At 38.1% G+C, this 16462-nt stretch overlaps 1 protein-coding gene across 3 annotated transcripts in view; it reads left to right on the top strand.

Moving 5' to 3' along the window:
* LOC140936280 (uncharacterized) overlaps window positions 1–16462 on the top strand; it is a 217528-nt gene that overhangs the window by 165423 nt on the left and 35643 nt on the right. For all 3 annotated transcript variants that reach the window (XM_073385725.1, XM_073385723.1, XM_073385724.1), the window contains exons 2-6: window positions 4051–4096; window positions 7704–7763; window positions 9071–9121; window positions 10209–10346; window positions 12326–12411. In XM_073385725.1, the coding sequence (XP_073241826.1) occupies window positions 4051–4096; window positions 7704–7763; window positions 9071–9121; window positions 10209–10346; window positions 12326–12411 (381 nt within the window). The remainder of the gene's footprint in view (window positions 1–4050; window positions 4097–7703; window positions 7764–9070; window positions 9122–10208; window positions 10347–12325; window positions 12412–16462) is intronic.

Genomic DNA, 16462 nt, shown 5'->3' with positions numbered 1-16462 from the left:
AAAAATTCGTAGTTTTTTTTCCTTCAAATTTTTTCAGGGCCACAATTGATTAACTAACTACCCAGACGCTGAATTTAATGGTCATTGAAAAACTGTGACATTATCTTCTATAAGCCCAAACTTGAGTAAACATTGAAGATTTTTAGCGTTTTGGGTGAGTTTGTGCTTTGGGAGTTGTCTATTGTTTCTAGTCTGTCATGATACAGCATTCTTGTTCAGCACGCGTGCAATGACCGCGCTTGGCTGACTTCCGAATGCTCACCGAGATATTATAATTTTGGTACAGTGAGACAGGCCATCGCGTGATACATAGAGGTTTAACTAACAATTTTTAATCAATTCTCGTGCTTCTTGTGTCTTTGCAAAAAATCAAAAAATGCTACGCACTAAGTCTACATACTATTACAAAATATCATTTTTTCATACGTTTAATGCAAGCCAATAATTAAAGCAACTCGTGACGGGAATATCTCGGTGAGCATTCGGAAGTCAGCCAAGCGTGGTCATTGCACGCGTGCTGAACAAGAATGCTGTATAATGACAGACTAGAAACAATAGACAACTCCCAAAGCACAAACTCAGCCAAAGCGCTAAAAATCTTCAATGTTTACTCAAGTTTGGGCTTATAGAAGATAATGTCACAGTTTTTCAATGACCATTAAATTCAGCGTCCGGGTAGTTAGTTAATCAATTGTGGCCCTGAAAAAATTTGAAGGAAAAAAAACTACGAATTTTTTAGAAAATGCTTTTTTCGTGAGAAGGACTCTTAAACGCTGACAAACGTCAACAAATAGCGAAAACTATAATTTCTATATGTTTGCTTTGCTCGAAATCGCGCGCATTTACAAGGCCCTAAAGCGTTTTGCTGACTTGCAAGGACCCATCTGTTATAACGATGCCCAAAATAAAGGGATGAATCTCTTGGTTTATTAGATATAATCCGTGTAAAGTTTGCTTATCATTTTCGCATAAATTATGACCTAAATTTTGAAACCGCTGAATTTCTCGAATTGGGTCTTTGCGATTTTGGTGAAACTCTGTTCAGCGCAAGGCACTAATGCGCACTATGTGTAGCTGAGAGATTTTCACAAAAAAATGCCGGCAACAGCCGATTTTCGACTCAGACCTCAAAGGGGCGTGGCATTATAACCACGTGACATTTACTCCGATCGCCAAAAATTTTATGTTATATTGTAGATTGATCTATATGTTATCCATTCTATGTGTTAGACTTACGATAAAAGTAAAGGTGGGTATTCCAGAGAGCTTCAAAGTAGGATGGTATCCCCCCCAAAAAACTGGGTCGAGTCACCTTAATAGGGAACTTTATCATCGACCCATACATTTTTTTACACAGTCTGGATATTGCACGGACGCCATGTTCAAGGCGAAGGTTGTTCGTATTTTCTGCGTCGTGTGCCCGTGCCTGTTTGCTCTCTTACTTAACTGCTCTGCTGTCAATTCGGGTAAGGAGCAAAAAAGACAAATAAGAAGACGCTGCATGGTAAATTGTTTTCATTCCGGTGTTGAGACATTTAGAAGAACCCTCGCGGACAAGGTAAGGAAGTTGCAACGGTGCCGTACATGAAGGGTGTTCTCTTGCTATTACTAAAGTAAATACATCAAAATACAACGGCATTCATAATCGAATGTAGACATCGTACTACTCAAATTATTTTCAAATCTTAGAACATCCGTTACATTATCATCACGAAAAGAATACATCAATAGTATTGATGTTCCATGCCTGCGTACCCTCTATAAATGTGAATATGGTGTTTAGTAACCACGATGGACTCTAAAGGCAAGTCAATCATCTTGAAACCGATTTTAGACGGCCTGAATCAGACTTAAAAACAGCCTGTACTATCGGAGACAGTTTGTTTAACTTTGTTGCCGACTGGCAAAATGCAACTTGAAATGCCGCCAATTTATAGGTTCCTTGGTTTATATTTTCAGAGGGGCCCTTTCATATAAAAATGAATATGAAATTGAAAAAGGCCAAATAGGAATAATTTAGGCGAAAGAATAAAGCCATGAAACATTTTTACAGCGGCAATATTTACCTTCTCTAACTCTAAATTTCTATTTGGTTCCTTTGTTTTTCGTTTTTCCTTTCTTGCGTGACTGGCAACATTGCTTCATCTAGGTCAAGGGGGTTATTATTCGAGGGGAAGTTTCGTTTCAAAGGTCGGCTGTCGGCTCAGTTATGGTCGGCATTTTTTCAAAACTGAAATTAGTGACAGGGTGGTCCCTAAACATGCAAACTTCGAACCGAAGAGAATTTTCTTCTTAGATTTATGCATCCAAAGCAATAGTGTAGACTATCGACAGATATTGACCGCAGTGGTCCATTTATCGCTTATGTATGTATTTATTCTTATTTTTGTTAATCAGAGGGTAATCCCCGACAGAGCCTAATTACCCGGCTACCACCCCCTAGTAAAAGCTTAAAAGCCTCGTGCAAACGGACGCAACATTGTTGGCCATCATTGGCGTTTTTTGAACGGCTAAGGTTTGGGTTCGAGAAAGCCGTATATCCCTATTGTGCTTCTTAATCCGTTCATGCATGCATCTTTCTGTTTCGCCAATGTATACTTTTCTGCATTCGCAAGGAATCTTATACACTGTCTACTACATCTAGTTTTAGTGATTCATCAGCATCCTTAGTCGCACTAAGTGCGATCTAAATGCTGTATCGGACTTGAAAACACATCGATCACATGCCATGTTGTTGTAGGCAACGAGGAAGAGGTTCAGATAACCCATAACTTTATTGTATGACAGACCCGTTGTATATTTAATTTTGGTTGTGGGTTCTTTATCAGATTCTGGTTCTTGTATTTCATGATGTTAGCTATCCGTTACAGACCCATAGCTGATTATGTCAAGCTTAAAGACACTCGTCTCACTCGCCATAGCTCTGATCAAGACGTACTAATTCCTAAGTGCCGTACAAAGCTATTTCAATTTAGTTACTTTCATAGTATTGCTAAACTCTGGAATACGTTACCTGTATTCACTCGTACTCTTAGTTATCTTAATCAGTTTAAATCTCACGCACTCCAACGCTATTCGGCTGCTCTTCGTACAAACTATGACGTCACTAACTTTTAACTCCTGGAAGTCGATCTGCTGCAAATGCAGTAGGTCACGTAATCTTCTATTAGCTGTTAACTGCTGCTACTAAGACTTTTTATCGGCTGCGGGAAGGATTCATTCTTATCGTTTTTACAAATGGGATTTTTATACCTTTTATAATGTTTTACGTTTAATGTTTACATAGTTAGTATTTGTGTATTTTCCTTAAGGGCACACTTAATTTGGAGCCTCGCTCTGTTGTGTGTCCCGCACCATTGTCCTTCGTTTTTGTGTCTTGTTCAATTTTTTTTCCCCTAGTCTTTTTTAGTATTGTAATCATGGTGAAAGCGATTAAATAAATAAATAAATAAATAAATAAATAGGCAGGAAGAGTTAATGCTTCTTTCCCTGAGAGATGATCTTTGGTTTAGTGATGATATTTCTCGATTGATCTTATAAGCACTTAGAAACACAACGTTTAACTAATTGAGGGTGGTGGTGTGAGTCAAAAGACAGGCCCTGAGTCCCTTGCACAGATCAAATTTTATCAGGGATCACGATTTCCTCGATTTAAATCGAATAGATTTAACTAGTTCAAAAATGGCTGCTGGTTTCATCTATTTAATAATAAGTGATGTCATTTTGACGTTTTGTCATTGTTGAACATTTAAGAAGGGTTCTTCAGAAGTCCCCCCACCCCAGCCCCTTTCCCGATCCTCGAAAGCCCCTAAAAGCCCAGTCTAAAAATGATTAAACAAAGCGACGTCTATGGCGAATATGAAATATTTTGAGGAGAATGATACGACCACTCTAACACTGTCAAATCTTGTCATCACTGAATCTGGATATTTGATTAAATACTAGAAGCCATAGAACGTGTGAAATTGATTATTTATTTACTTATCTATTTATCTTTTTTAATTTATTTTATTTGTTAAACTTATGCATTTTTTTGTTCTTTTCAAGCAGATATGGAACCATCAGTCTTGTTTCAAGCAGTGCTTGCGAAATTTTGGTGAGTAATCACTTAAGCGCATGCATGCAGTTCAACATGAAAATGAGGATATGATACTGTCAGGAGCCCTGATACTGGCAGTTATGTAGGCAATTTGATCTAAACAGGAAATAAGGTCTTTGACGGGATTGGAGCGCACGATCTCCACATTGCTACGCCAATTTTGCAAAAATAAACAAAAGAAATCCAAGGAAGGGGCAGTTTGGAGGCAGGGTGCAAATTACTTCCCGCTAAAGGAGTCATTAAGACTAAACAAGAGCTCATTATGGCTCTTGGACAAAATTTACGTATCTTTTCTGTTTTTGTTGTTGTTGTTGTTGTTTTTTTTTTTCAAAAACAATAAAGATGTGTTATGTGTAACTTAAATAGCAATGGCGATACGACCATAAAACGCTTAAATTTAGGGTGCGTTTTTTTGGGAGAATCCAAAAACGGATTTGTGATCTCGATCATAAGGATTCTCCACTACCAAAAAAAAAGGGGAGATCCGAAAAAAGGTTCATTTACCATGACAGCAACATGTCCTTGTGCTCTTCGTGAAAAAAAAAAACAACAACAAAATGATCCTCGCGGCGACGACAAGAAGGAAAAGCAATATAAACTACTTATGAAAATACGAAATGTATATATTTCGGCTGAAACACAACTTTTCTCGAACAGAATACACCCTAGGATAGTTAAATTATAAGAATTTAAAACTGAAGCCGATGATTTTTTTTTTGTTTTTTTGTTTTTGTTTTTGTTTTTGTTTTTTTGTTATTTGGAAGAGAAACCGGCGTAATAGACACTACATACGTACAAAACACATAACAAGTAAGGGTTTAAAAATAGTCTACGAATGTAAATAGATGACAAACTAGGCCTATATACATCACATATCACGAAAAATCACCTAAATATGTTTCCGGAAATTGCCGATTTTTTTTCTAAATATCTCGAAAATGTTCTAAATATCTCAAAAATATTTGACTTCATTTCATAAATATTACAGTAAAAATACAAAAAAGAGCCGTTCATCGAAACTGGCAACACAAATTTCAACCACTTTGTTGAACATTAGCCACATTGCATATATTATAAATGGAGAATATTGCTGAATCTGATTACAACAGGTCCATATGTGGAGATTTGTTTGAATTTCTGTCACTAAAATGCCCATGCTCCAATTAACATTGAAGTAGCGTCCTAGAAAAACATAATTTCAGTACTTTTTTCGTAACAAAATTCTAAATATCATAATTTTTTCCTAATTATCATGAGATTTTCTAAATATCCCAAAAATCTTCTAAATATCTTTAAAATATCAGGATATTTGTATCTAGGCCTATGACAAACATTAAATGATATGTAGCTAATAGCTCAGAGTTAAGGCGCTACCACCAACAACAAAGGTTCGGTTAGAATGTCATACATCTGATACATCTACGTCATCTGTTGTGTACCATTTTTGTTGGAAAATACTTTTTTTTTTCAAATCCTTTCCCAAAAAACCGCTCAGATTGTGAATTTTTAAAATCCCGATTTGGATTTGATCCGAAGAATCTACCCTGAGTGTGGAATTTATCGATTCATGATCCGTTTTTGGATTTGCCCCAAAAAACACAAAATCCTTAGACTTCTGTTACAAGAGGGTACCGGTTTTTTGTACTGCGAATTTATCTAAATAGGCCATTTGCATGATACGAAAATGAATTAAACGTCTATGAAACATTTATAAATTTCCTTATAAAAACGTAATTTTGTAAAAAAAATGTACCTCAAAATGCTCCAAAACTTCGCCGTCTTGCACTTCCGCCGTGAAGAAAATAAGATTGAATTACTCGAAGAACAATTTCATAATGAAAAGCTTTCCTCTGCCCAAAAAAGAAAACTGAGCTTTCTTTTGAACTTTCTCAATAATCTACAATGAATAGAAATCTCACGCTGTCGAGTTTATCCGAAACTCGCCTGTTGGCCGGTAAAATAATACTAGGCCTCTCCACCAAAGAACTGACAAAAATAAAATGGCCGAAGACCACATTCAGCCGTACAAATTGCAGAGAAGGTACTGTCAAGTCGAACTGGGTATTCAAATCGCAAGAGTGCAAATGAATCATGTCTGTATTTTCCCCAAAGACGAGAGCTTGATGGAGTTGTTTACTCAATGCATCCATCTTTAAAGTGATGACCTCACAAACCAATTCGATTATATATTACGGCGCAATGCATCATGGGAAGACTGTATAATCCTCCTTTATCTCAGCTCATGTTCGAGACAAATTTGATTGGAACATTGGTCGTGAAAATCATCTAAAAACTGTTTACCTTTGTAGATAGGAACCTTAGCACTAGTCACGTCACCCTTTTCCATGTGACTGGCACGTTGATCGGCGAGCTTTGGTTCGCTATGTTAAGCAAATTGTTGCGTTGTTTATTCAAGAGAGCACAGAACTTTTTTCAACGTTTGAGTTGAAGACTTCTATGCTTATCCCCATCCTCTCATATCGGAGATATTTACGATAACATTTATCAGGGTTTAACTTCCTTGAGAAGTGCTTCTAAAAACGGTGAAAAATTGGGGGATTCAAACGTTTAAAATTTACGTATGGATGATGCAGCAAATGCGACGTTATCGGGTGACACTTGGTATATAACTTTCATTGGCCTGATGTTTCATATTTTCAGTCCGAGTTTGGCACAGAAAGAGTTAAAGTCAGCCAAGTTATTATAAATTAACCAAAAATGCCATGCTTTGATGATCCATTTTGGCCATTCAATAAAAATCTCACAAAATGACATTTGAATTGCACCGGAGTGGCCGGGCCAGATCTACGCGCGGCCAAGCAACTGAGGACTGGGCACTGTACAAATCAAATCCATACCGGTTGTCCTTGGGTGATTTTTTTAGGGACCTTTAAACAAAGTTAGCCTTCTTCGCTGGAAATATTTGCTTGATGGCTATTGTTCCCTTGAGCCAATCTTAGTCGGTAGAGCGCTTGACTGCATTATTGCAGACTTAGCTGGAGGTCCCGGGTTCGATTCCCGATTCGATACACAGGCTTTAAAATAAACTCAAACTAAGGTGCAAGGGCAAGTCTTACTTAATTCCCTTTTAGTATTTCTCACAAATTTTAGGATCGTATTTTTCCGCCATCCAAACACTGTGATTTCGTTACTGGAATCATACTGTGGTATTCTCACAGAGCCTGGGCTACCTGTGATTTTATAAGACAGTTTGTTCACGAGTATAAGCGTTTAATATTTTCGCTCTGTTAATACGGAACAGAGGAACGAGGTTGAATTGTAAAAGTGTTTTTACCATGCTCAGCTGAGCCCTACTTATTATCAAATCCAAATCGCCTTTGCCTCTCAAAGATTTAGGCGTTGGTGCCGTTCACATCTCGCCGATGAATGTTCGACCGTACCTCTTAAGGTTTGACCTCGACTTCACTGTTCAAATTTTCAACGAACTCGGCGTCTAAACTTTTGTACGATTAAGATAGAACTTGACAGAGCCTATGCATTATGGCCTTTTAAATATCTTACATGTTGTTAAGAGTCTACAATTAATATGGTGTGATTTTGAGGTTCTAGTATTGATGTTCTTTACATTTAAATGTGTTTTTAGGAAAGGACAATTTTGTTAGAAGGCATCGGGGGAAAGACGGGTTCAGGAGATCCAAACGAGGTGGGCCAACTAGTCGTAGTTTTTTTATTGTCTTTGTAGTTGCTGTAGTGCTTTCTTGTTTGTTTGTTTGTTTGTTTGCTTGTTTTATGTTATTCACCACTTTTGCAATGCCCATAACATACATTGCTTGCCCATCCCATCCCCTCTCCAAACAAATGCATAAACATTGTTTCTTGTTTGTCCTGGGTATAGACCTTGTTCACAATCGCCGCCATCTTAGCACGGGCTTGTGGACTGATGGGATGAAAGCAGTGTGATAACATCTGTCTATAAAAGAAATTGCGGTCGAGTTTGTCTATTCTACACGACCGAAAATGGTACATTATTATGGGTGGAAGTGATCATAAACTGTTATTTTATCGCTTGTTTGACCCCTGAAATACCACGCGATATTGATTTTTTTTTTTGTTGTTTTTTTTTGTTTTGTTTTTTTCACATCAATCTTAAAGCAAAAAGATGGTGGGAAGCGTGAACTGTAAGGTATATTACAGTCGAAACAAGCGGGAATGCGGAATTTGGGGCTCCATAAAAGGTGTATAACGGGAGTTGTTTATCATTTACATAGGTTAACCGGTCGGTTTACGGTTTGGGCAAATGGTACGCAAAATTCAGGACTGGTAAATTTCTTCCCGGAATCGTGTCTACCGGTTGTACAAATAAGGGCCGGGTTGTTTAAAGCTAAGTTAAGTTAACCAAGGGTTAGTGCGTAATTCAAAGTTTAGATATGAAAGCTGAAACCTCTGAAAGCAAAATCAATTTAATTGTTTTTGACCACAATTTGTTCACTGGATTCTTTACCAAAAATAGAGATAATTATCCGAGAAAATGCGTTTGAACAATAGAAGAAGAACCATATTAACATTTTAATCCCGGGTTAGTGCTAGTCGGCCCTCTAATAACTGGGCCAGTTCCATTCACCGAAAAACAGCCGCGACAACCTGAAACTGGTATCATAAATGGCTTTGATCAAGAAATGGAACACGAATTCCCGTAGCATTCTGCCCGCAAAAAAGGACTACCTCTTGCAGATGTTTTGCTGCTCCCGGGAATTTTTAGGCTGGAACAACCCAAAAAGTCGTGTTCAACAATTTACTTTCCAACCGGATTTGACGGAAACTTTTTGTTAATGGTAAACAACCACGCAATGCAAGATAATCAAGAAATGAACCTTTTACCCAAACTTCTATTTGCTTCAATTTTTTAAAAAATCACTTAATAATAAGAAAATATGTGGGTGCACACTTCACTCGGCTAGACTTGAAATGACTTTATTTTATTAATTTTACTAATTTGTTTTTTTCAAACAGAAGCCCCGGATCTCCTAACAAATTATGGGGACTTTTTCAGGCCTGAGCACGGTAAATTTTTAATATAGGAATCTTTTTAAAATTATTATCATAGATAAAATCTCGCAACGCGGTTTAATGACAATCCCCAGTGAAGCCATTTTCCCATCCTTGATTTAACGGGGGGGTGGGGGGGAGACGGGTACAAATTTCCCATCTATTTTGTCCAAGATAGTAGTTTACAGACACTCCACTTAAATAATTAGAAACAAATAATCCAACAAGAACAAAACAGGATTAAAAGCCTCAACTGGCAGGAGGCAACCATTTGGCTATAATTTGCAAGAGTGGCCGAGGATTTGAACTTGGGACGACCGAGCACAAATCTATATAACTAGCAAATGGCCAAAGAAGGACACAAACTCGGGGTCACTGAATTGCGATTCAACGCGCTGCGAAGGGGGCTTGGAGCCTACACAGAAAACTGTACTCATCGTTTCCAACATCTAATGAGAAATAACTTGATTGACACAATGATGTAATTTGGCGTGATATTGTTGTTCTGTCATATTGTTGAATTACCCCTTTTTCTCCTCCCTCCCCGCCCCCTTTTTGTGATTTTTTTTTTCTTTTTTCTTTTATTTATTTATTTATCTTTGTTCTTTCTGGTTCCTCGCCCGTATTTATTGTAAACGTAATTAGTGCTGTTGTGGCCATTTAGAAAACCTTTGTCTGTAACTTAGGATAAGTCAAGGCACATTAAGAGAAATAAATTGAATTGAATTGAATTGACTTCCATAGAATAATGTACTCATCATTTCAAACATCTAGGCATAACTTGATTGACACAGTGACGTAGATTTGCGTCATTATGGGGTCATACCTTTAAATTTATTGGCAGAATCCAAGTTTCTCTCATAAAAAGAAAAATACTTATAAATAGTAAAGTTACTAATAAAATCAAGGAGTTTGCTGACACATGTAAAATCTTTAACGATAGTAGTGATGCAATGCTGACATCATTTATTACTGAAAAAGGAACTAGAACCGTCCGCCATCTTGAATCAGAAAAGAAATCACCAAAATCACCTTTAGTGTAAACTAAGCCTAATTTAGCAGCCCCTCTCATAAGGGCGGTCTTCTGTTTTTGGGCACACAGATAACTGTCAGAGGTACGGCGCCTGCTACAACTTCTCAAATCAAAATCTCTATGCTATTCCAACGGAAAATATTAAAATAACCTTCTACAAGTATTCTAGAGGAACTTATGCGAATATATCGTGGAATCCTCCATCCGGTAAGTCGACAAATTAAATGTAATGGGGCTTTAGACATTTCTTAAATTATTGAATTAGTTTTTGTTTGTTTGTTTGTTTGTTTGTTTTTGGTTTGTTTAATTGCAGGGTGATTACCGCAATCAGAGATAAAAGTGGTTGTGTAGAAGTGGACGGAGAAAGAATTACTATCTTACCCCCCACCCCCTATTTTTTTCCCTACCCACAATTCTTTCTTTAAACACAAGTGACAGTTCTTTGACATCAGTGCGCACCTAAAGCTGTTTTCGGTGCCGTTTAGCAGTTTACTTTTAGAAATTGGTCACCTTGCGAAAATTTCCAGCATAGCACCATGTAAAGACCCTGTAAAGCTCTGAGATGGGACAAAAGTTATTACGATTCGCAGAGTCTGCATCGTCCAATATCGTATCATATTCTCGTTTCATTTGGCTAAACGGATCAATCACCCTGATACGGGCTGAGACAGAAAGGTACGATATTGTTCGCTTTTCTAAAGTGACCACTAAGGCTTTGGCCTCGGGAACAGGCTCTTGGGAGTCAAATGAATTAAGTGAGAGCAAAATTGCAGGTGAACGTTGACCCGGGCCAAGGCGTCGTTATTTTCTGGTGTGAAAACCAGGCTGCGGTGGTCCCCGCCGACCGTGTGACTGTACATCCGGGAACTTGAATAAGACGAGTGTAAGAGAAAAGTCCAGTGGTGTTTATTTGCCAATATGCTGAGTTTTTCCGAGGTATTCGATAATATTTCGCTTATGTTAAACGTGAGGATATTATGCGTGGTTGTGGATAGTCTTATCAGTGCCGCGAAAGTGTGTGATTGTATGATTTCCGCATGGTGTAGACAGGTATGTGATCGCGTGGTTGAACTGCGGTTTCGCCAAAATTATCTCTGCCGGCCATTAGTATTGTTTCGTCGGTGTTTAGCTTAGCTGATTGTACCTTGGGAAAGCAACTCTCGACACAGAAAAATTGAATCTAGTTCTAGTTTCAGCGACCTCTAATGGCATTGAACCATAGGCCGGTTTTTGCAGATAAGAAGGTGATGAATTTGTGCACTATGTTCCTTTCAGTTTGTTGTCTATTCCATGCGAAATCCTGTTGTTTATCGGACCGCGAAAAAAGTAGTGTTTTGCTAACTATTTAAGTTGTTATGAAAGTCTTAACCAGGCACTCTTTCGCTACAGTTCACTCAACTTAAAAAATTTCTAGACTGAAGTGACACCGGTTTGAAATTTCGCGAAGTCAGATAACTGAATAAATGTTCCAAAATTTGCGTCATTTTAAATTTGGACTCGTTGGAATGTTTTCAGGGACCATTAACTTACTGCCCGGCGTCAGATAAAGGCTTTTAATCGGCCTCTGAACGAGTTTTATTGTTTTAAATTGCCAAGTGGTAGAATGAGTTGATATTTTTGCTAACCCGGTTTTGAAAAATCCAGGTATATTTTATTTATTTATTTTTTTTCAGTCGCTTATCTAATCCTCCTCTTGCTTGGCTGTATAAATACCCTGATTTGTACAGATCTGTTGATACCGAACATAACGTCTCAGGTTGTGGGTGCACATTATGCCTGGTTTCCATATAGCTGACTCGATTGTTTCCATCGCTTTGCCTTTTTGAGATTATTAGGCCCATCGAGACTTATTCGACGAACCCGCAAGCACATCTTGTTGACGACTTGGGCGATATGAGGACGATCTGGACAACCATATGAAAACCAGGCTTTTGCCTCATCAAATGCACGAAGTTTAACGACTGACATTGATGACTGAACGAGATATTCAGAACAAGAATACACATTTTACTTAACAAATTAAGACAATTTGTACGCAGATATAATATATGTAGGTATCTGTTTGCTACGCTGGCGTTCTAGTATGGCACACCTATCGTTTCATACTAAAGCTGTAAATAAACACTAGACAACTTACTATAGATAGGGTACATAAATTTATTTAGTTATTTATTTGTTTTCATCAGCATCAGCAAACTTGGATGGATACAAGGTGATCTATGTAAAGGGATATAAAGATAAGCAACAAGTTTGTTGCCGGGACGTGAAGAAGGTTTGTTCGCAAAAATCCAATACTTGACGCTTAAGAACAAAAATACTGATAACGTTATTATCTAACTTGACTTATCCTTGTAAATGGGAAACTTGATTCACCGTAAAAGTAAAAAGCAGCAATAACAACAACAACAAGAGCATCAACGACGGCAGCCGCAAAAATACAGTCTTTGTCACGGCGATAAAATAGACAGTCTGGCTCCATTGTGGGGCGGGTACAAACAGTAGCAAGCTAGGGAAAGTAGAAGAACACTCTCATAGATTTATTTATAACAACAATGAAGAAGAACTCGAAACAGGAAAACCACGTAACTTGCAAACTCTTTTAATTTACTGCACTGAGAGCCGAGTTCCATCGAATAGCACAGGGTCAATAATTTATACAGGATAGAAATCACGAGATCAACATGCAATTACACATGGATATTCTACATGCCCTTTGCAAAACAAAATGTGCACGGGTACAAAAACAAAATAACTAACCAAATTACTTTCATTAAATTTCATTACCTTCAACTGAAAAGGAAACTAATTACAGTTATGTCGAGTTTATATCGGCAGTCCTAAAAAGCTATGCCAAAATATGTCCTTTATTTGCAAAGTTAAGTGACAAAGTAGTAGTTATAGGTTAGCAAAATTAAACCCTATTGGAGCGTTTCCTTTGCGTTCCCCGTACTTACCCTTTATCAATATACCGAACGGGAACGTCAAAAAGACAATAGGTTTAATGACCAAAACAACAGCTCTGCACGTGCATCACGCTTTTTTGTACATTTCTTTGCCTTCACTGCACAACTACGACGTGAAATGACCAAATTTTAAGTTTACTTGGGAACGGGAACGGCAGAGCGATAAGTTTTACCATCTCTGTCCGAAGTTGAGCGCGTTTCCCTCTCTTCAGCTCCAGCCAAAATCCCCTTCTTTTAAGTAACAGGATGAATTGGGATAATCGCGAAAAAAGTTTAAAATGATGCGAAGTCTGTTTTTCGGCGACGTTTGCATGTACATCGCCGTTGTCGGATCCTAAGGTCCCTAATCACCAAATTTCCAGTCCCGGCTGTCTTGTAAGTAAATGAACTTTAATAGAGTTGCGCTTCAACATGATAGAGAATTTGTTGTGTTTAGGTTTTATTTCTCTTTATTTATGGTTTTGTTATGTGTAATCTTTAAAAACGTTTGATATTTACGCGCGTCATTTTGAGTACTACTGCATGCGATTTTTATGTACGACTGCAAACAAGCGGCGCAGCGATTAAGATTGCGAGAAAGACTACTAACAATCAATAAAATAAATATAATTCGATGAAACGTGTACAGAGACAACAATTTTCATTCACGAAGACAAGTATTGAGGGTAAAGTGTCTCGGAAAATCATGAGTCAGGCAAGCATAAGCGTATAAACTTTATAGAAAACCTGGCAGATTTATGTTTTAAGCTGGCTTCCCGGTGTTTGCTATTTTTCAAGAGGCAAGAAAATCGCTCAGAGCTTTCTTTTTACAGCCAAAATCGTAACTAAATATTCTTCGGAACATTTTTTTGTTTTTAATTGCGGTCAGAAAATGTCTAAAGGCTTTTTAAAGTTTTGTACCTGATACTATCGTAAGTCAAATCATTGTCTCATGCTTACACTAGCCGCATAAACTACGCTCGACTTTAGGAAACCTGAAAAAACCACATCAAATACAATAATTACTCAGGCTTACCAGTCGAGATGCAGCTCCTGAAAGCCATCAAGTAAGGCCAGAATCACTTGAGCCTTTTAAACCCTCTTATGCATCAAGCAAGATGAGAAACGAAAACAATGCCATACGAAATTGGATTTCCGATGATTTTGAAAAGCGACGCATTTCTCAACTATAAATCCACTAAACAAACCAGCCATGAAATACAGAAGGATCTTGATGACAGCTGTATTCATTTTGTAAATCCAGTGGAAAAAGACAGTTAAGAACATGACAAGTTGGCGACACAAAACTCTGTCAGCTTCAGCTATCAGAAAACAAGTTCCAGATGCTGCATACATTTTCGGCATGAACTCACCTGTCAAATTTTGACAAATCAAAGCATAAAAATTAAACGAAGAGCGTGACCAACGCGTGACCATGGTCAAAGTTCAAAAGCGACTGCATGTAAAAGCCGGCTGAATTTTCGCGTCCGAGGTCAGTTTGAAATCAAAATTTTAATGGTGCCGTTCATGAACATAACTTATTTCACATGAGTTAAAAAAAAATTGAACTTGAGCTTGCGATCATTTGAAAAGTAGTAACTTGTCAGCAGATAATTTCAGAAAAGTACACAAACTCAGAGGGTCGATACCTGAGCCTGCGATACGGTCAATCAATACTGGTCAGCGGCTACACTGGTTTGACAGCTGTCAACTGATCACAACATGGATGGTCACATGGATGTACAAAATCAGGCTGCATGCTCCCAAACTAGCTAGAAAGTGTGAGATTAAGCAGTGGCATGCCTGTGGTGCGGACGGTCAGGCGGCCGGTGTACGGTCACGTGATTACCAAATTTTCTAGGATGGATAGAGCCCGTGATCAAATAAAATATTACTGGAAAACTTAAAAAAAATACGTGACCTCAATGGTTAGAAAAGTGAGCCCGTGATACAGTCAGGTGATGACGGCAAGCGGATGCTCTAGTTTGACAGCTGTCAATTGACCTTCATTAGGATGGTGAATATTCGAACAAAGCGGACTATCGACTGTGAGTGTAAGACATTTCAGTCCGGCTTGTAGTGGCGAAATGCCAGATCGTGTACCTGAGCCCACGTTATTAGTTTTCTGATAGTGGCCTGTACATGTCTCATTTTGACAGCTGTCAATTAACCTTAATTTGGCTTCCGCATATAACTTTAAACTACTGACAGCCCTGAACGGGAAAGTGTAGTTTGGTTGGAATATACTAGAATTATAACTGTATTATCTGATGCCAAATAAATGCAAGAATCTTAAAGATATGAAGTCTTCTTGTTTGTGTACCTGTACTAGTAGCCTTTAAGATAACGAACGTCGATATTTCTTGCTTTATTTCATGTGATTCGGGCCCTTATTGTTCAATTTTATCACATGTATTCGAATTTACAACGCTAAGGAAAAAAAATCATGATCACGCGAAATATTGATTCAAAAAGCTCTCTTACCTTTAGTTCATAGCCACTCTGTGTCTTACGGCCGGTTTAAACGCGGTTTAGTCGACTTTCTTTCCATCGAGTACTGAAAATGACCTCTGAAGCCCGAACCAAGAGAGAATGAGCTAAGAGAGCGAATCCCTGTGCCCCATGATATTTTTTTTAAAATCTATTTAAAGTTCGCGCGCGTGCTGCCAAGGTTATTTTCGTCTGTTGCTTCCGTGACCCACGTGGTCTACTTTCACGTGAACGTGACATGTTTCGCCGCCAAACATTTTAAGTTTGACGGCCATAATAGGAGTCTATCTTTTTGTCGAGGGTCGAGGGTACCATGTCAAGGGTAATTTTTTTTTTTCAATTTTTTTTATAAAGAAAATGTGGTGCAGTTGTTGTTGTTGTTGTTTAACTAAAATAGTATCGTGGACATTCGAATTCGCTTAAAAGCAAAGAACCTTCTCCCTTCCTGTGAAGGTAGACAGGTTGTGCCTAAAAAAAAAATATCACAGAGGTTAGGCTGGGGCACCTGTGGAAGCAGGAATTACAAAATAACAAATAAAGGATATGCGGCTAAATTAGTGATAAAGGCTAGGCCCTAACCTAAACCTTCGAACTTTTCTCAGTTTTTGGCTAGGCGGACCGACTCATCTTCATGAGATGGAGGCGATGAAAAACGAAACATATTACTTTATTGAAAGTTAGCATAATCGTCTGCTTCGATCTGATCGCTGTTCGTGAATAAAAGCTCCCCTTTTCGTGCAAAATAGGAAATAATCACTGAAGCCGTTGTGAAGAAAGTTTTTTTGAGCAGACACCTCTGATTTCTGTTTGAAATGCACACTTGGGATAAAGATGTGTACAAAATTAGTTTCGCCACATGACTTCCTATTATCCCACTGCCGCCATCAACTG

Source organism: Porites lutea, chromosome 5 (assembly GCF_958299795.1).
Source record: "Porites lutea chromosome 5, jaPorLute2.1, whole genome shotgun sequence".
Classification (NCBI taxonomy): domain Eukaryota; kingdom Metazoa; phylum Cnidaria; class Anthozoa; order Scleractinia; family Poritidae; genus Porites; species Porites lutea.
The sequence above is the reverse complement of the archived record's forward strand: the minus strand, read 5'-3'. Positions and strand labels throughout refer to the sequence as shown.